Source organism: Herpailurus yagouaroundi, unplaced genomic scaffold, assembly GCF_014898765.1.
Source record: "Herpailurus yagouaroundi ecotype Mexico unplaced genomic scaffold, PumYag 140, whole genome shotgun sequence".
In the NCBI taxonomy this organism is placed as follows: Eukaryota; Metazoa; Chordata; class Mammalia; order Carnivora; family Felidae; genus Herpailurus; species Herpailurus yagouaroundi.
Genome location: NW_024412395.1, coordinates 80,753,538 through 80,774,508, shown reverse-complemented (window position 1 = coordinate 80,774,508; position 20,971 = coordinate 80,753,538). Strand labels below are relative to the sequence as shown.

Genomic DNA, 20,971 nt, shown 5'->3' with positions numbered 1-20,971 from the left:
AAGTACAGACTTTGGGGACAGAGAGTCTGAGCATCAAATCTACTTAAATTTGGTTCTGTGTTCTTCTCTGTAAAATAACTACACTTACCTCTTAGTCTTGTGGAGAGGACTGAACAGAATTAGATTTGTAAGCTAATAGATACACAATAAATATTTACTTCAATATGATGTTTCTTTTAAAGTGTGATGGATACAGATAAACGATAATTTAGATGTGACCTGATCAGTGGAGAGAAAACTATTTCCCTTCTCTGGGACACCATCTTATTATTCTTTCATTTATATCACCTAAAAGTATTGGCATTATCTTTCCTGGACAGCCAGACACATTGTACTTAAAAATGCCAACTTCCACTAAGTCACGGTTTTACTTAACTTGCTGACATTTTAAGTCTAAAGTGCAAGAAATGAAATCAGATAAAATTTTATAGGAATAAATGTTATATTGCTTTGTTGCCCAATAGCTCTTTAGGGGTTTTTGTTAGTTTGTTTTTAAATGTTTATTTATTTATTTTGAGACAGAGTGCATGCCTGTGTGCATGAGTGGGGGAGAGGCATAGAGACAGAGTGGGGGAGGGGCATAGAGGGGGGCGGGAGGGAGAGAGAGAGAGAATCCCAAGGAGGCTTCATGCTGTCAGCGCAGAGCCTGATGTGGGGCTTGATCCCATGACCATGAGATCAGAAGTTGAGTTGATACCAAGAGTCAGATGCTTAACTGACTGAACCACTCAGGCAATCTGTTTGATTTTAATAGATGTAACTTTTTAGAGCAATATTAGCATTCATAGCAATGTTCAGCAGAAGTTACAGAGACTTTCCAAATAACTCTTGCCCCCTCCCCACCCACATGCATAGCCTCCCCCTATCAGAATGGTACATTTGTTATAATTGATGAACCTATACCAACACATCATTATCATCCAAAGCCCATAAGTTTACATTAGGATTCATTCTCGGTCTTGTACATTCTATAGGTTTGGACAGATTTATAATGGCACATCTCCACCATTATAGCATCATACTTATTTATACAGCCTTAAAAGTCCTCTGTACCCTGTCTATTCATCCCTCCCTCCTAACTCCTGGCAACCAGTGATGTTTTTACTGTCTTTATAGTTTTGCCTTTTCCAGAATGTCATATAGTTGTAATCATACAGTATGCAGTCTTTTCAATTGGTTTCTTTGTCTTAGTAATATTCACTTAAGGCTCCTTCATGTCTTTTCATGGCTTGCTAGTTCATTTTTTTTAAGTTCTGAATAATTGTCTGTTGTCTGGATATACCACAGTTTATTTATCCACTCACTCACTGGAGGACATCTTGGTTGTGCCCAAGTTTTGATGATTATGAATGAACACCTATGTGTAGATTTTTGTGTGGACATAAGTTTTCAGCTCCATTGTGTAAATGCCTGGGAGCACGGTGGCTGGATCATAGGTAAGAGAGTATGTTTAGGCTTGTAAAAAACTGCCCAACTGTCTTCCAAAGTACTATTTTGCATTTTTACCAGCAACGAGCAAGAGTTCCTCTGTTGTTTCACATCCCTGCTAGCATTTGGTGTTGTCAGTGTTCTGGAACTTGGCCATTCTAATAGGTATATAGTGGTACATACACATTAGCTTTTAGCAAGGGCTTAGTCTTTTGAATTATGATCCAGTGGTAAATACCAGGTGCTTCTTCAAGAACTGTGTATTCTCCAGATCTGATAGGTATGTGATTACTGGAAAGATCATACACACTGGAGACACCCAGACCTGAGGTTTGTAGCTTAACTCTGGTATACTCCATGGATGGGTTATTTAACTTCTTTGAGTTTTAATTTCCTCTTTGGTAAAATGGAAGTAATACATTAATTATAACTACTTACTTCAATGATTATATGAATAAATTGTGGACCTTCTCTGATTTTATTCAGGTGATTAATACAAATATTTGGCCAGGATGGGACTTAAGACTGTACCTTGTACCATACCACTATTAGCTTTTCTCTAGGTTGAAAAACCACCACTCATTGAGCACATATATCTGTCCCATAATCCAGCCCACACAGTTTCATCTCAGGTATGTTTGGAGAGGTTTTGTCAAACACCTCACGAAAATCCAATACTTACTAAGGTAGATTTCTTTGGGTTATTTGTATGCATTTTTCCTTTTCCCATCTTTGGGAAGACTTTGGGTCTATAGGTACTATTTTTTAATTCTTTCTTCATTAGTTCTTCCTTGTTCTTCTAAAGGATACATAGAAGTCTCTGATTTCTAGGCTACTATGTTTCCTGAGTAGATGATCCCTAGATGAAGTAATTTGAGTTTCCCTGGCTTCTTTTAGAAGGAGTCATTACAGAAAATGATACATGTGTTAGCTGAGACAGATCTCTCATTTTATTTGGGGGTTGTGTGTGTGAGCACATGTGTGTGTGTCTGATGGTGTAACAGGGCTTGAATTACATCTTTGGAACTCTTTGTTCCTACTATTCAGTATCTCCGTCATCAAATCAGAGCTTAGGTTCCTCATTGCTTTTGCCATCATCACTGATAACTGAGATTGAGTAGAAGGAGATAGCCAAAAATTTTAATCTAACTGGGAGCTCAATCCAAACTTCTAAAATCTAGCTGGAGTGGGGTAGTAGTGTGTTTTGATAATCCAGATAATGAAGAAAGAAGCACCCCCTAAGAAATCTTAACAAAGAGTCTTAAGCCAGTCCTTTTGTTGACAACTTTATCCGAGAAACCATCTTCTATGAGACTTTTCTAAACTTTAGACTAATCCTCTCCTTGCCACAGAAGTCTTTTTGTTGGGGGGAAATTGTAAGTGAACGCAGGAGGGACAGGCCTCTGTAAGCACCCGCTCAGTCTCCAGATTCTTTTAATTGTTAGCCTTTCATCTGTCCTGTAGTCCTTCTGGCCTAGGGATCTCTTTATCAAATAACAAAACAGATGAAATTATTCATAAATCCTCTTCTTAGACTCTTTAAGTCTGTGTCTAATTTTTGAGCTAATCACTGCTAAATTCTGGGTGTATGACAAGAGCAATAACCATTCATTGCTTTTTCTTCAAGTATCATGTCTGTTGCCTTGGACATCATATTTACAATATTCCAGATCACAGGTGATGGTATGAAAACCCAGGTCCATGGTGGAGTTAGGTTTGAAGCTTCTTAGTAAGGCAAAGCAAATTAAAACTGAAACAGTAGTAATGTGGCCCTGGAAGTGAATGAAGAATAAACAAAATCAAAAGACATGAGTCAGACTGAGTAAGGAAAATGTGTTAAACATTGATGCAAAGTTATTGATAGAATTCCATACATTGATAGAAAAGATAATAATAAATTATAACAGAGACAGCATCTTGCCCCTGGTAATAAGAACTAAAAAAGCTTTAAAAATAATAATAATTGATCTCTGGATATACCATATCCCACTGTTCAAAACATGCCAAGGTTGGAAATAAAATATGTAAAGTGCCTGACACAATAATATACCCAGTAAATTTTAGTTCCCCTCTATTTCTCTATTGTAGACATCAGTATGCATTTTTTTTCCATTCCTGAAACTGACATTTTGAGGATAAGAGTTTTAATTTTGAGGCACTGCTGCCAGTTACAAGTCCTAATATCCCAATTTACATTTTGGATCTTCTGAAAAGTGAATATTTTAACATAAATTCAATTTAGTGGAAAAGATTTACAGGCCCCACGTGTCCATGTGATTACCTTTAGTTGGTTTAACTCCAGCACACCCAGATTTTGCTGATCCCAAGCCATTTATTAAACAGTTTAATTGCTCTAGATTTTCCCTATTGTGGTTCGTCTCCTACGGTTTTATCTCCTTACATTAATACCAAGGGCCTAGGGATATCACGAGATTACTCCAATTGAGGCTAAATCTGCTTCCTCCCTCTCTCAATTGCTGGCAAAGGCACTAAGTTCGACATGCTGTATTTAATTGACTTTCTATTGTGACCATTTTATACCTACAGGTAATAATCCTTTGTGGAAAGTCATTGAAGACCAGAGAGGCAGGGTTATCTCCCTACCCTCTGGCTGCTTGTAAAATAAAATAACAACAATAACAGAAGTAATAGTAATGCTTATGGAACACCACCACCTGAGACCATTTCTATCAATGTCTTTGATAATTTTATGAAGGGCAAATCTTTAGAGAATATAGCTAAAGTACATCCTATTTTCATAACTAGTGGGTTTAAAATGACATAATTATACAGTAAAATCTCTGCTTTAGAAAGTATTGTGCTTGGGAAATACCATATTATCGTGTTGCCTATTGTAATTCCAACTGTATACTGTCAAAATACAAACTTGGGTATTTTATAAAATGTTATGAGGAACAGCTATAATTCTAAACTTCCTTGATCTTTCCAAATTTCTTAAACATTTTTTTAAATGTTTATTTATTTTTGAGAGAGAGAGACAGGCAGAGAGAGCGAGACACAGAATCTGAAGCAGGCTATAGCCTCTGAGCTGTCAGCACAGAACCAGATGAGGGGTTGAACTCATGAACCATGAGATCATGACCTGAGCTGAAGTCGAACGCTAAACTGACTGAGCCACCCAGGCACCCTGATCTTTCCAAATTTCTAAATACAGTGATCTTAGAAAATCCAGGAGGCAAGCATCTTTACATGCCTTTAAATACCAACAGCCAAAGAGAGATCCAAGAGAAAGTGGCAAAGAGCTGAATCCTGCCCTGTGAATTATCTTATGAGCTGGCAGGTGTGGGGAGCACACCAGTGATTACTATCTAGGCCCTGAAAGTTCTATCAGGAAGCATGGCCAAGCTGTGGTTTCCAAATGGGTGGTCAAACCATAGTCAAATGCTTGTGGCTTGGGATATAGCCAGGGTCACCTAAAGGGCCAGATGACTGGCTGGCTTTGTGCATGGGCCCCACCTTGATCCCTCTATCTGGATTATTGTCCCCCCCCCCCCCCCCACTGTGGAAGGCCCCATATGGGATGTGCTCTTGTCACATCTAGGGGTGTCTCTACTATGATGGCTTTTGCAGTTGTCCCACCTGGCTTCCTATGCCTACCAGCAGAACTCCTTTTAGGGTGTGGTAATTTCAGAAAAATTCTCCATAGTACCCTTCTTCCTCAAGATTGCTTGGAAGGCTGGGCTACCTGGGTTGACTAAGGAGAGTAGCTGTGTCTGAGACATTGTGGATGGCTCCCAATCAGGACCTTGTTCCTAGAACTCACCCTGAATGGAGAACTCCCTGTGACCAACTGTGCAGAAGGGGTGGCCTAAAAAGCCTGGGGCAGTGATGACTAGACTCTCATAGGCATCTAAAACCATCTCCTGGGGAGGGCCAGGCCCTGAACCAGGTCTTCTTTGGCATTTGGGGGTGACCAACTATCCTGGTTTACCCAGGTCTATGCCAATTTTAGCACTGAATGTCCCACATCCCAGGACACTCCTCAGTCTTGAGCCAATGGGGATGGTTTTCAACCTCTGATTTTGTTCTATCAGCTGATGAAGAAAACTTCATGGTTGAGAGAATGTGACATTACAGTGCAATAATTTATTCCACATGTGTCAGTTAAAGGCCTTCCAATGACTTGTCAGTTTTGTCTTGGGAGTCTTACTATTCCTCTGGGAGAGAGAGAGACAGGAGATGCACATTATCATCCTCCCTGTGGCTGACTGTACCCAGAGGGGGCTAGGCCACCTGTCCCTAGAGTGGGAATAAAGAGCCAGACACAGAACAGGCTCTGAATCTGTGGACAGTGTCCTCCTCTCCACCTGGAAGTGATGAATGTTCACTCCCACCCATAAGGAGGCTCACTATTGGGACCACTTACCTGAAAGGATATTGGTGATGTCGCCCTCTCTTTCACCAGCATTTGCTAAACTGGGTTGGGAGGTGACCTTTCCGGTAGGAGACCAAAAGGTCACACATTTCTGGCTTTAGCCTCACTCCTGAAACTGTAAACAAAGACTCCTCTGTAGGGAGGAAAAGAGAAAAGCACCAACATATTATTTCCTGGAATCTTTCATGGTCTATTTTTATGTCTGTTGTAATATTTGTCACCTGAAGAGACATCAAAACATGAGGCAGGCTTACCCACCAATAATTTATACCGACTCACGGATAGCTTGCTTTACTGAATCTACTAATAGTTGTCAAATGCCTCTTATTTGATTCAATTCAACATATATTTACCAAATGAGCACTTGGGTAAGGTGTTATGCTAGGTGTTGAAGATCCAAAAACAGGAATAGAACTGGGGACACACACACACTGACAAACAAGGGCTGAAAGTGAGGTGCAAACAAAGAATTATGACAGCTGCTCTCCTACATCTCCCAGGGAGCACAGGGAAAGCATAGACAAGTGCCCTTGGGGCCTGTGAAGGAGGTCTGTACTTTCAACAGTTAAGGAATTCTAGGGAGGATATTGCTGGCTGGGGAATCAGCATGAGCAAAGGCAGGGAGGAAGGAAAGTCTTTGACAGAACTGCAAAGTAATCTTGCATGGTTATAGCAAGACAGACTAGTAGATAAAGTTGGAAAAATGAGTTGAAACCAGATGGTGAAGGGAGTAATATCAAGCCAAGGAGTCTGGTTAAGAGTCCCAGTGATGGTAGGCAATGAGCATCATGCCGGGGCTAGATGTGTTTTGGAAAGTTTAAATCCTAGTGCATTTGTTACATCAGGCAATCTATTTAATAGACTCTATGGTACAAGTCTTGTACCATATATTATATAATGATAAATTATATAATATTATATAATATATAAATATTATATTACAATATAATATTATTATATATTATAATATATAATGTTTATATATTATATTATATAGTAATTTCTATACACACATATATATAATGTGTTATAATATATAATAATTTATACACACACACACACACACACACACTACCTTTGCCCTCTGATTTATGTATTGGGTTAGTTTAGTATGCTGGAAGTTTGCATTTTTATAAATGCCTGTGTTTGTTAGTTGTGTGTTGTTCCTGAGTGCTTATTACACTAAAGTTATAGGTCAAGTCCTCCCAAAGTAAAAATTTTAAGCGACTCATCTGCAAAATGGGGATGATAAAACTTCCTGGCAGTTGCTGTAAGTTTAAAGGAGATGATATATGAAAAACATCTTGGGTTGTTCTTGATGCACAATATATTTTTAAGAACTAGTAGCCTTTGTTACAAGCCATTAGCATAGATGCCATCTGGGAAAAACAGCAAGAGGCAATAGCCACACTGTCACCAAAGCACATCTACAAACCTACTCAGGGCATCTTTCATTGGGCATTGCTTTTCCAAGGCTCACAATCTGTACAAACCTGGGTTGCTCTAAATATTGCACACTTTGGGGTACCTGGGTGGCTCAGCCAGTTAAGCGTCTGACTTCTGCTCAGGTCATGATCTTACCATTTGTGAGTTCGAGCCCCTCATTGGGCTCTCTGCTGTCAGCACAGACCCCACTTCGGGGCCTCTGTCCCTCTCTCTCTCTGTCCCTCCTCTACTCATCCTCTCTCTCTCTCTCTCCAAATAAATACATAAACTTTAAGAAAAAGTAAATATTGCACAATTTAACAAGAAATGAATTTGCAGGGCCATATCTACTTTGCTTGGCCTAGACATCTGCCTTCGATGTCATGAGTAGTCTGTGGCCTTGAGTCCTTGGGTCTGGAATTACACATTTGCTAGGCTCTAAGGGGGAGGCATCAAGTTTGGTGGTACACAGAATACATTTTCACAGGTACTTTATAATACATAACTTTGTATTCTACTTTTTTTCTAGCTCATGTCATAGCATAAACAAACAACTAAAATGAACAGTGTGCACACTTCACAGGTTATTCTCAAATCAATGCAAACCCAAACCACTTTGGAAATTTCCCTCAGAGAGGTGTCCTCTTGCCTTGGGGACAGTGGCATGAAGATTTCTCTCAGGCTTCCTTGTCCTTCAAAAGCAGCAGCACCTCAAAAGCCAGGAAGGAGGCAGGAGGGAGAGAGGGAGAGAGGAAAACGGGGAAAAAAGGAGGAGGAGAAGAGAGGGGAAAAAGGGAGGAAGGGACGGGGGAAGCCATAGGAAGGGAGAAGAAGAGGAAGAAGGAGGAGGAATCAGAGGCAGAGAAAAAAAGGAAGACAGAAGGGGAAGAAGGAGGGGCGCCTGGGTGGCTAAGTCAGTTGAGCATCTGAATTCGGCTCAGGTCACGATCAAATGGGTTCATGAGTTCAAGCCCTGGATAGGGTTCTCTGCTGTCAGCACAGAGCCTGCTTAGGATCCTGTCTCCCTCTCTCTCTCTGCCCCTCCCCCCTCTCAAAAAAATAAAACATTAAGAAAAAAGAAACAGGTATTTATATGAAAAAAAAAGGGGGGAGGAAAGCAGAGCAGAGAGAAAGAAGGGAATTGGGAGAAAGAAGGGAGAGAGGGAAAGGATAAGAGGGAGAGAGGAAGGAAGAGAGAAATTCTCTGGTAGAACAGTGTTGGGAAAACACTCAGTTAATCAAAGGGATTCCAATTTGGCCATGGACTGCCTGACTCTCCTTCCTGACTCAGAAAAAGAAAACAAAAGCAAGAGAAAAAAAAAAAGAAGAAAGAAAAAGAGAGAAGGAAAAAAGGCAGCAGAGCAGTTCTGCAGCAATCTCACAGATGCAAAACCTTCCATTCTACTGACTCCTCATTAGCTTACTGAATCTGACAGCATAATTATCACAGCTGCTTCGCACTTAGAATAAATAAATACGAAAGTGGGTGTTTAAAATTTTTTGAGAAGGGAAATTCAGTCATCTAGACAGTCAGTAGGACAAGTTTATTTAAAACTTTTAGATTCTTATGTATTTAGATCATTTCGGAACGAGATAATGAGATAGTTGTCTTTCAGTCTAATTGAGTTCCTAAGCTCCTGGCTGTTGGCTGTCACCCCTTTCAAACTTTGCTTTAACTTTCCTTCCTTTAGAAATCTGATCCTGGTGTCTCCATTTACTCTTCCTGGGCTGATAACCTGGTGAAGGCTGGGTGCACTGGAGTGCAGAAAGTGACTTAATGGGATTGAGGAGCTAAATAACCTTTCACAGGAAACAAGATAATCAAATCTCTTTTACTTGCCTGTAATGGCTAAAAGAGAAAGCACGAGCTGAAAAGAAAGCTTGGAAATTAAACCATCATTTCAAAATGTCTTGTAATTTCCCTGTCACGTGGTTTTTCGCACTGCTCTTACACATTGTCAATCCATCAGCTGGAGTTGCTTAGTGCATTTAATTATTCAGAGTGCACACAGCCTCGTGACTACGTGGTAATTTTAGCTCATGTGTATGTATATAGGCTTCGTATCTTCAAAGCCCAAAGGATCACACAGCACTACTTTAAGTTGAAGTTGCTAACTAACATGGAGTGCACTTAAAACTCTGACTGGGGGCACAGCACATATGCATTTCCGATTAAAGCAGATGATCTTTCCTTTTAAAATTAATTAGTGCCTATTTATCTTTTCCTCTCCCTCCCACCTCTCATTCTCCTAGGACCACATTTATGTGAACCCTTGCATTCAGTGAGTTAAAAGCTTTATAAAATAAACATTCTGTCAATCTGGGACAAAGGAAACTAATGTTAACCCATTGTGCAGACTGAGAAATTGAGGTTTATGAAGGCCAATAACAGATGCTACATTGGAAAAAAAGAAGATAACTTAGGTCCTTTAACTCTCAGTCTGGAGCCTGGACTCCCAATACCATTTGCCTTACCTCATTCTTTTAAACAATAAAGGCAATACAACATCAACATTAAACAAAACTTTGAAAAAGAAAAAAAGTTACCCACAATCCTCCTAAACTAGGAAGAGCATTTTTATTTTTGTACTCTACCTTTCAGTTTTGTTTATATGCATAATACATGTTCACAGGTACATTAAAATATGCAATTTTGTATCCTACTTTCTTTTAGCTCACGTCATAATAGCATAAACATTTCCATATTCGCTAACACTCCTGCAAATTTCTTTTCTTTTTTTTAAGTTGGTTCCATGCCCAACGGGGGGGGGGGGGGATCTCAGGACCTGAGATCAAGAGTCACATGCTCTACTGACTGAGCCGGCCAGGTGCCCCTCCTGTGAATTATTTTAAATGGTTACTTAGTACTATATGCTGAGTCAATATAACAACATTATCCAATCTGTTCTCTAGTGTTGAATACTTAGACCGTTTCTTTTTATTTTATACTTTTTAAGATAAAATTATAGACAACACTACGATGAATATTTTTATGCATCTAAGGTTCTTTTTCTTTCTTTCTTTTCTGTTTAATTGTTTCTTTGCATAATTTCCAGAAACCAAAGTGTAGAGTTAAAGGTTGTGACCATTTTTTATGGCTCCTGATATGTGTGCCATAATGTTTTGCAAAGGTTGCTCCAACTTACAACACCACCAGCAGAATATCATTTTACCACAATCTCACTGACACTGGGGAGTCATTAGGTTAAGGGAAAAAAAATAACTACTTTAACAGTTATTTGTATTTATTTAATCATTAGTAAGGCTGTCTTTTTATTCCATATGTTGGTATGCTTTTTTTGTTTTCCTTATGTGAATTGTTATTGTATGCTTTTGCCCATTTTTTGTTGGATTCCTGAAATTACTTTATAAAATTGAATGAGTTATAGTAAAACAAACAAACAAAAAGAACCACCATTGATTAAGAACTTTTAAAACCCAGGGTGTCTGGGTGGCTCAGTCGGTTAAGTGTCAGACTCTTGATTTCGGCTGAGGTCATGATCTCACGGTTGTGAAATGGAGCCCCAAGTCGCGCTCTGCACTGGGTGTGGAGCCTGCTTAACATTCTCTCCCTCCCTCTTCTTGTGCCCCTCCTCCTCATGCACGTGTGTGCTTGTTCTCAAAAAAAAAAAAAAAAAAAAAAAAAAAAAAAACTTAAAACCCAAGGATGACTGTGTATTACAAAACAAACAAAAACAAAAAAGAAAACAGGAACAGAGACTAAGACAAAAGGACATTGAGGATTAAGGAAGAGGTGAAGGATGTCTCTATTAAACACAAAATTGAACCTTCTTAATTGTGAGATATTAAATATGTTATCTGGGGACAAGTGGAATCTTCCTGGGAAGGCTCTAAAATAAACGTAGAGCATAGGACAGTGGAAAAGGTCACAGGGCTGGGAGTGAAGACCTTGGTTGTAATCCTCATTTTGCTACTAAATTCCCATTGATCTTTAGCAAGCAGCAATGAGTAGTGGGAAGAGCAGCTTAAGAGTCTGACCTGAAGTCAGGCCTGGGCTCTCCCACTTACTAGATGCGTGACTTTGAGCAATTTCCTTAGCCTCGCTCATTCCCAATTTTCTATATGTAATGTGAGGATAATAGCTCCAGCCTCACCAGTTAGTCTACAAATTGAATGAGAATTTGTGTAAAGCACATAGATGCCCAATAAACGGCAGCCGCTATTCTTCCCAGGGAGTCAGGGACTCAGTCTGTATAATGAAGATATGGAATAGCAAGTGTCTGAGATCCTCTCCCACTCCAAGAGTCTCTAACTCTTTCCTCTCTTTCCAGCATCTCTTCTAATATACTGGAATCTCTTGAGGACAGCTCCGAGCACAGAAGGTGAGGAAGTGTGTTATGGAGGATATGTCTTAATTTCTTGCTTCTTAATGTACTGCCTACATATCAAATAACGGAGGATTTAAAAGGTTTGAGAGGGTGGTCTGAGTTAGGTTACAAACTCCCGCAGGCAGAAAAGAGAGACCTGGCTCAGAATCTGCTCCCTCCCATCCCCTGAGAACTGGCCTTTAGAATGACAACGTATTCTGGTTAAATTTTGAATAGTCTACACAATAAAAGCAAGAATAAAATAGATTTGAAACCATTAGCATATAAAGAATGAAACTAAATTTTACTAGTACATGTTAAAGAATGTTTAAATTGGGGCACCTGGCTGGCTCGGTTGGTGGAGCATGTGACTCTTGATTTTGGATCATGAGTTTGAGCCCCACACTGGGTTTTTTTTTTTTTTTTACCTTAAAAAAAAAAAAAAAGACAGAGAATGTTTAAGTTATTGCAACAAGCCATACAGTAAGGAGAAAAACCATGATGGATTATGAGTCAGGATTGTGCCACTATTATTAAAAAGAGGACAACTTCACTATGATGTTAGATGGTATTGAGAGGAGAATGACATTCTTCTCCCTGGATGTCCTTCCTCCCCAACCATCCAGACTCCAACATCTTTGAGGGCCCACCTACAAAGCCATCCTGGATCACCACAGCTAGAGTTAATCTCACCTCCTTTGAACACCCAGAGCACCTCACACTAGATCTGTGGCTGTTTATATACTTGTCTCATTTCCTTAAGGACTATAAGCTCTTTGAGGACAGACTCCATGACTAATTCATTTTTGTATCACTCAGTATCATACAAATGACCCTCAGTAAATCTTTAATGAATGAACTGGAGCATAATTCTCCCACTATGTTAGAAATCTGAGTCTACAGTGGGTCCATAGTCTCAGAGATCAGCAAAATAACTGGAACAGGTTCAGAACAGAATAATGAAACAGAATGATTAAAGAGTGAGAGAGGCTGAATCTATATTGGGGAGAAGGGAAGTCAAAGCCACTCAGCCTAGAAAAGTGAGCTTTGGAAAGTGATATCAAGAGATCTTCAAATATATTAAAGATATAATATTAAAAGAAGGCCTGAAATTTTTTTGTTGGAGCAAAACAAAAAATTATTCAGATTTTAATGGGGCAGTATGGATAGAGCCTGCTGAAGAACTTCTGGAGTATTGACACCAGGGTGTGGTGACGTATTGGAGAGGTAAATGCCTTGCCTTCCGTATGCCTGCAAAGTAAGAAAGCATTTGATGAGGAAAAAGACCCTCGTAAGCTGTTTTTGCAAAAATTACTTGTGAAACAATTGTAAGCTTTCAAGTTTCAGGATTTTTTTTTTCTAAGATGCTAAAACCTGTTTTAAAGGAGAAGGGGGATTTAGTCCAGGAAGGAATGAGAGAGACTCAAGTCTGGGATTTGGAAAGCAAAATGGGACCAACCCACAGAGAGAGACAGCCTTTGATGTCCTGACGATCAAGGACCCAGGCTTAAGGACCAGACTCTTAAATCACGTGGCATTTACTGCCCCAGATTAAAAAAAAAAAAAAAAAAAAACTTTTGTGGATCAGTGTCTGTGGTTCAAAATGGCTAGCTTCCAAAATCAGTCTTAACTTTCCAAGGGCAACATTTGGAAGGCTCCCTGCAAGAACAGAGTGGAGCCAGTTTCTAGAAAGGGCAGCTTAATGATTTTCTACTCCCCCCACCTCCAAATCATTAAACAGTGTTCCTTTCCCAGAGCCCAAGTTCATGCTGAGGGCAAAGGGAATTAAACGAAGAAGCTGAACCTGCAGCTAAGATTAGAGAGTTGCCAAGGACCTAATTTTAGGTCCTCGCTGCCCCAGCTGACATTCTGCGCTGCTGGCTCGGCAGTGAGGACCGCAAGTGTGGCCGTGAGCCGGCGACTGAGAAGGGCGAGCATCTCCCCAGCCATCTGCAAAAGCAATTAGCTTGCTGTTGGGTGTGTTTTGAGAGAGACTACCAATAATTTCCCCATCAACAAATGTTTCTTCAGGTGTTCAAGAGTCAATAAGGGAAAATGTCAGTGCTTGCCAGAAGTTCCCACATGCTTGCCATTCTAATATTCATGCTTCTCCACTAAGAATGTGTTCCAAAAGGGAACTAATCTTGGAAACCCTGGATTTCATGGCAAGTAACCCCCTGCTTTCCTCTTGCTATACGCTTAGTGCCACGACCCAGAGAAAGTGTTGTATGGGACGTCTCAGCTTTGGGGAAATAGACATGGATAGACGGGAACAATTCTTGCACATCGTGGGGAGTTTCTCTGCCACTCTTCCACGGGGATTTAGGCTGTCCCTCCACGCTTCACATATTTCTCAGCCACAGGTTTCATGCTCAAATTGTCTTCTTCAGAGGGCAGACAATAAGAGCTGGCATCTCCCAGATCAAAGGGGAAACAGAATATATTTTAAAGTGACAACTTTGTTATCCTGCAACCAGAATAAAACCAGAATAATAAAATGATATAAATATAAGCTCCTAAATGATTCCATACTGAAATGCCACCAGAGAGCAAAATTTCTTGCATAATTATGGCAGGGAAACTCTCTTTACAAACCACTCACAAGAGCATGTCTTATTTTTGCACAATTCTTATGCCTGGGGCAGCCCACCACAGAGATGGAGAGAGATTCTGTGTCCCTGAAGGTTGGGAACTGTGATAACTGTCTGGTGCTCTCTGTCTGAAAAGGAGGCTGTTAATAAAGGCTAATTGCCATGGGCAATGTAAAAGTAGGCTGGCACTGCCAGGCCAAGGGAGTGCATCCCTTGGTAGATGTGTCCTGAGTAAGGGCCACTGCTGTCAAGGTGCACAGATGGGCCCCAGCTGCTCTCTCTCCTCCTCTGTTTTTCTTTTCTATTTTCCTGATAGCCTTGCTTTCTCTGTCTACTTGTCCTACATCCTATCTATCTGTCGGTCTGTCTCTAAACCTATTTCTGCACCCCCTCCCACATGCACACACACACACACACACACACACACACACACACACCCAATCCTGCCCCCCTTCTCTGTCTCTTGGCGCTGGCCCTTTCATCTTCTCCCTCGGGGATTCGAGATGTCGCTGCAGGAAGTGCTTGTCGGCCGAGGCAGCAGCAGCAGAGCCCTGTGGCTTTGACAAACCTCATTTAATTGGGAGGAAGCCAGGAGAATTTGAAAGAACTGAAACATCCACGAAACTCCTTTTATCAGGCATAATTTAAACTCTGCATGGAAAAACCCCTATATGTATAAAGAAAAGTCAACTTCCCTCCTGCTGTGAGCACTCCTCGGCTCCCCCCCAGCACAGGCAGGCTCCTGCAAGATTCCATCTTTTCATTTTTCTAAAAGTGTCAAAGTAGATTTGGGCTCTGTGGCTGGGTGAACAGAGAAGGAATACAGATGGGTCTCTCTCTTACACCCGCACATGGGTGTGCATGCTAACACACACACACACACACACACACACACACACACACACAGCAGAGTGCCTCTGTTGGTGGCTTTGCTTCAGATGGCCAGGAAGAATCAAAACCCGAGTTGCTAACAACACATCAGTTTGGACAATGACTGTTTCTTCCTAATTACTCTTCATCAGGTAAAAGCTTGTGCCCAGGCAATTTTGAAAGTCCCCAGTGGTTCTCAGTATGTAGAATAATAGGTCCTGGAGGAGGGCCAATGAGTGAGTTTCTTTAAGTGGAGAAAAGGGAGTGTGAGTGTGTGAGAGTGTAAGTATATGTGTGCATGCACACCCCTGAAGGTTGATCTTTGCCTGAAGTGGTAGTTAGAAAGCCCGGCACCAAGAGAAGAAAACTAAAGAGGGATCTAGGGGCTCAGACGGCGGACAGTGTATCAGGATGGAAGTAGAGGATCAGATAGGGGTACAGCGGGAGTGAGGGTACTGGAAAGGGAGGAAGAATTGTAGGTTGCCTGGAATGTCTTTTGTTCCACCCATATGCCAGTGTCCCTCCCCTCCTTCCAAATTCCAATCCAGATTCACCTCTAGTCCAATCCATCTCATGCGAGTTATTCTAGTTCCTCCAAAGAATTGCCGTTAGCACACACACATCCTCAGAACATCTGTGGCTGATTACGTACAGACTTTAGCTGTTTAGATATGATTTGTGCTAATATGTGTACAAGGGTGCCCTGTTTCCTCTTCCTCACCCTTTTTTTCTCCCACGCTGTAGGATCCTTGAGGTCAAGGACAAGGCTCTTTCTTCCTTCAATTTTTATAGCACTTAATATGTTCTTGGCACTTAATGGTGACTTAATAAATACTGATGACTAACTCTTCCTACAGGGTTAAGTAAGACATTAACCCCATTTGTATGATTATGATTATTTTTGGAGATCCTAAATAACTCATTTTAATAATGAAATGCCCCAAGAAGTCCCAAAGTAAGAGCTCTGGGCTATAGCAGGACAATGTCCTAGATATGGCAGAGCTGCATTTGCAGACCCTGGAGCCTTTGGCTAGCCTATATGTCTAAGCCCCTTGGGCAGCAACTCTCTCCTCTCTCCTCATTGTCACTCCTGAATGCCTTCCCAGTGCCCTTTTCCCAGTCTGAGCCCCTAGACCTTCCTTATTAGCTTTCTTTTCTCCTGCTTAGGGATTCTGAAACTTTTTTTTCAGTTGAATGGTGGATGTTTCTAAAGAAACCCTACCTAAGCATGGTCCCCCCCAAATAGCCAGGCCATGACCACACTGCCCACATCCTCTGCCTAGCCCTTCCTGGCCACATTCTGAGAAACATGAGGAGAGCTCCAGACACATGATCCCTCAGCAGATTTCAGATTTGGAGGATGACTTCAGGCCCAGGCAGCAAGGCTGATTTCAGGGTAACTTGTGTTTCCCCGTGGGCATCTGGCCTAGGAGGACGCTCCCCTCCCCACAGCGCCCCACCCCAGTACTTCCTTCAGCAGCATCAAATTACCAATCGAGACAGGCCAGCTCTCCTCTTGTGACATCTCCATGTCACCTATCATCTTACTCTCCATGGAGAGAGAAGGGGGTTGTTACAAACTTTGGTTTTGCTTTTCCTGGCAGATGCTGGGGAAAACAAACAACTCAGAGGCAACTTTCATCTCATCCAATTTCTAAGAGTGTATACGTGAAATGTTTGGATCATTACAAGGAGGTCTGTGTCACCTCAACCCACCAGTGCTTTTGAGTTATAGAGAATCTCATAGAAAACTCAGGCAAGAATGGGTCCCCTCTTGCTTCTCCTAGGCAAATTGATCTCTAAGCTCATTTCTGGTTGCAAATTCTATGATTTTCCAGTGCTTGGAGAAAACACTTAAACACTGAGATTTACATGTGTGCATGTACACACACACACACACACACACACACACACACATGCTCTCTCACTCACCATCAGGAAGCTGGTGCAGCTGAGAAGGCAGGGCACTGAAATAGTTATGAACCAGTGCTTCCTGGGCGGAAACTCGGTCTCTAGGAAAGCCTTTCAGCATTTGGGAAGCCAGATCTTCAGCTTCAGGAACCCTGCCCAACCTGGAAAAGTGGGAAAGAAAAATAATTTCTCCAGAGGTCTTCCTTCTGAAAAATAAAGGGGGAAAGAAGAAAAGGAAAAGGAGAGAAAAGGAGAAGGCTAGAAGAGTGTTTCAAGTAGAATGTCCTGGGATTAGTGAAGTTGATGGCAAGGGGAAAAATAACGTCCACATGGGTACTCTTATCTATCCTCAGTGTGCTCTCATTCAGCCTCCACCTCTGCACTGGCTCCAGGTACCACATGTACATACATAAAGGGCCCAGAAATATCATTATAGAAGCAGAAATATGTAATTAAGGATGCTTCTATGAGGGACAGTGCCCACCAAGCAGAAAAGCCCAATTGGACGTATGTTCCAAGGGCTGCAAGCATAGACTCCTGGAGGGGAGGGAGGAAAGGAGGCAATTTTGGAGGGTGAAGCTTGGATGGAAAATACCCTTATTTACAGTGTTTCTGAAGCTCAGCCTCCCGGGGATTACCTAAGAAGCTCTCTTGGTTGCCCGCTGAGATGGATCATATAAAGAGAGATAACTAAGTGCCCAAATTACAGTAAGGACAAATCCTCAAGTTGATCTGTGTTGAATTGTACATTTGGAGATGAGCAAATCTATTAGTTGAGCAAGTACTATATGCTACTAGGTGGTTGGCTCTGGAAGATACAGGGAAGGCTCTGCCTTCTGGCAGCTTGGACTACTGGAGGAGTCAGACACTAACCAAATTATCACAGAGATGCATGATTACCTGTGAAAAAAAGGCCCAGATATCTGACTTAGAGTCAGAGCTGGTCAGGGAAGGCTTCCCTGAGAAGGAAGCATTTGAGCTGAGAGCTGAGGAATTAGGGCAGGGGAGGCGAGGGCAGTACAGGCTGAGTGAGATCCGTGGTGCTCATACAGACCCCGGGATGAGAGGGAGAAGACTGATTTTAAGGAAGGAAAGAAAGGCCAGTTGGCTGGCCTGGGACAGAGGGAGAGAGGGGACAGATATGAAGCTGGGAGGGTGGCAGGGGCTGATTCTGCAGGACTTGTGAGTCTTAATTTTCTTATTTACTTAGAACGTTTGAAAGTCTTTGCTAATCTAGTGCCAATCATTTAAGTACACCCATCTCTAGAGCCCACAGTCAGGTTTACAAGTGGAAAGCCACCAGACATAAAACTGTGCAGATCCCAGGAAGCAATTAACTGCAGGTCTGATGTCTGACATTCAGAATGAAGTTCCCTGGCCATGCAAATCCCCAGTTAAGCAAAAATAGATGGGCTTATTTAACGTCAAATATACATACCAACCTAAAGTGACAAATAACTGATACCCTTCCCCTTCCCAGTGCCATGATTGCTGGAAGTTCTGGCCCAGAGCTGTAAGTTGGCCACGTTTTGCATAAGATTTACATAAGAAACTTTCAGGTATCTCATTCCCATGACATAAAACTGTTTCTACAAATCGATAATTTTACCCTCAAACTTAGGAATAATTGCTTTGTAGACTTAAGATAGAAGACAATTTGCAAATCCCCAGTCCTTGCCAATTTCCAGCTCAGTTAAAAGACAAGGGAACATGGGGTGGAGGCCTGATCTTTAGCTTGTGGCCTGAGAAAAGGCTGGAGGGTATTTTTTTCCATCGAGGGTGCCCTGCCCAGGCACAGGTTTTCAGGGACAATGAAATGGGGGTTTGGAGTGGTATAGATCACTAGGGCCTAATATCAGTCTAGAGGGACATTCAAGGAAAATCTCGTGAAATTTTTCTTTTCACCTAGTCCACTCTCACTACAGGTGGTAGGACAGGATGTGTGCCAAAATTGGGGCCTGAACCCACTCTATGAAACTCTGGGGGTGGGTGGGTAGGTATTGATGGTGAGGGGGGCACGATGCATCCATCAGCTTCCACCTCCACACTCCCACCCCACTCCTACCCATTGGCCCACAATAATTGAATTATTACAGAATTGTTCTATAGACAGGGCATGCGAGCTGCAATCTCATTGGAGAAGGAAGGCTAGGGAACCTATTTTGAACTTGTGTTAGCATGGCATGCATACTCTTTGCATTTAGACTAGGTAGCTGGGGAAGCAGGGAAAGGCTGACAGAACTTCTCTTGGGGCGGTAGAGTCTCATATAAGAAGAACTGGCCATTTTCACCAGGCCAATGAAAGAAAGGAGAGTAGGTACTGATCAGCAGTATGAAAACTTCTTTTTAGGACTTTCCTTTTCAACTAACCAGCCCTCCCCCCAACCCGTCCCACAAGGTTGTATCAAGGCTTTTCCTGGAGCCTCCATTTATTCCAGTCTCATGGCCTCTGGTCTATGACTGCTATAGCACACTTCTGCTCCTTCCTCCCATGAGCCAAGTTCATGTTGGTCTTCCCTGTATAAACCACGTCCATGCCCTCCTGAATATGAGACTTTCCTAGCAGCACTTGTAGTGGGACCACCCAGTCTGGAGAAGTGTCCTGATAATCTCTACCTTGTGATTAGCATGTTGCACTCTTATTTGGGAGCTGAGAAAAGAGCCCTAGGAATAAAAATGTTGCTTCTTTGGGCACACATGTTAATTTACTTCCATATTTGTATCATTCTACTTCTTTCTGCCATCTATAATCTTGCTTACTATCCACTGCCTTTATCATTACATTTCTACAACTTGCCACCTCCTCTAACTCTTGCTAGAACGATTCTTCAATGGTTACGACCACTGCTTTGGAAATGAAAGTTGGGATGGGAAGTGACATTAACAAATGTTAATTTGCCTACCAGCGTCTTTCCACATAGGCTAAATGTCAATAAATATTATGTGTTAGGCTTGTGATGTTAAATCCCTAACATGCCAGGAGCATCTTGCAGAGTTAGGTGAACCTACCCACCCAATTAATGGGATGAAGACAAAAATCCTCTGATAACCCTTCCTTCTAGTAACATTTCCAGAAGCAAGAAGTGTTCCATTGCCAACATAATACATATTTATTAGAAACACTTAGAAAATGCAGAGAGAGAAAATTGAAACTACCCCATCCTTCTGAGATAACCCCCTTCACTCAAAGACAATCATTATTGCTTTGATGTTCAGTTTTCCTTCTTTAGTCCTTTATTTTTAAGTGGATATATTTCTTGCTTTACAAAAAAAAAAAAAATGAGATCATACTCTGTATGCCGTTATAACCTACTTTTTGTAGTTGATTATCTTGATCATCTTCTAGGACATAATTTTAATAGCTACATAGCATTCTGTTATGTGGGCATACCATAATTTTCATAGCCAGACCCTTATCAAAGTTGTTTCCTTTTTGTTGGGGTGTGAGAGGCTACCATTAAAATCATGCTGTGACCCCTCAACAAGAAATCTTTGTGTACCTGTGCAGTGGTTTCCTTAGTATAAATTTTGAGAATTGAAATCCCCAGGTTGAAGGACATACAACATGTTCAAGTTTTTTTTTTATTAAGACTACAAGCTAGTTGTACTAATTTCCATTTCCACCAGCAGTCTGGGAGAGTTCCTGTCTCTGTGTGCACGGAAAACACATTCATTCAGCAGACCTGAGTTGCCATAGACCTCGTCGCTTACAAAAGTTGTAAAAAGAATTAAAATTGTAAATGAATCCTAAAGGAAGTGCTGGGTGTGAGGACATCCACATTTAATTTTAGAAGTCCAGAACAGAAACACAAACAGTAAGAAAAAATGAAAAATCAGGTTTTGTGGTTGTGTGAAGCTCCATCCACTGGCCATTACTCCACACATGTAAAATCTGGTGGTTCACATTCAGGTATCACCTCACGCCAGTCAGAGTGGCCAAAATGAACAAATCAGGAGACTATAGATGCTGGAGAGGATGTGGAGAAACGGGAACCCTCTTGCACTGTTGGTGGGAATGCAAA

The 20,971-nt window shown here is 41.5% G+C and overlaps 1 protein-coding gene across 4 annotated transcripts in view; it reads right to left on the bottom strand.

Moving 5' to 3' along the window:
- Positions 1-726: 726 nt before the first annotated feature.
- Positions 727-20,971, bottom strand: part of CDK15 (cyclin dependent kinase 15) — an 86,491-nt gene continuing 66,246 nt past the window's right edge. For 2 of the 4 annotated variants that reach the window (XM_040475871.1, XM_040475873.1), the window contains exons 12-14: positions 16,971-17,110; positions 5,816-5,957; positions 727-3,200 (exon numbers count right to left, since the gene is read on the bottom strand). In XM_040475871.1, the coding sequence (XP_040331805.1) occupies positions 5,848-5,957; positions 16,971-17,110 (250 nt within the window). In that variant the 3' untranslated portion in view covers positions 727-3,200; positions 5,816-5,847. Of the gene's footprint in view, positions 3,201-5,815; positions 5,958-12,558; positions 12,829-16,970; positions 17,111-20,971 lie in introns of those variants that run through there. The other 2 variants (XM_040475870.1, XM_040475872.1) reach the window with 1 other exon arrangement.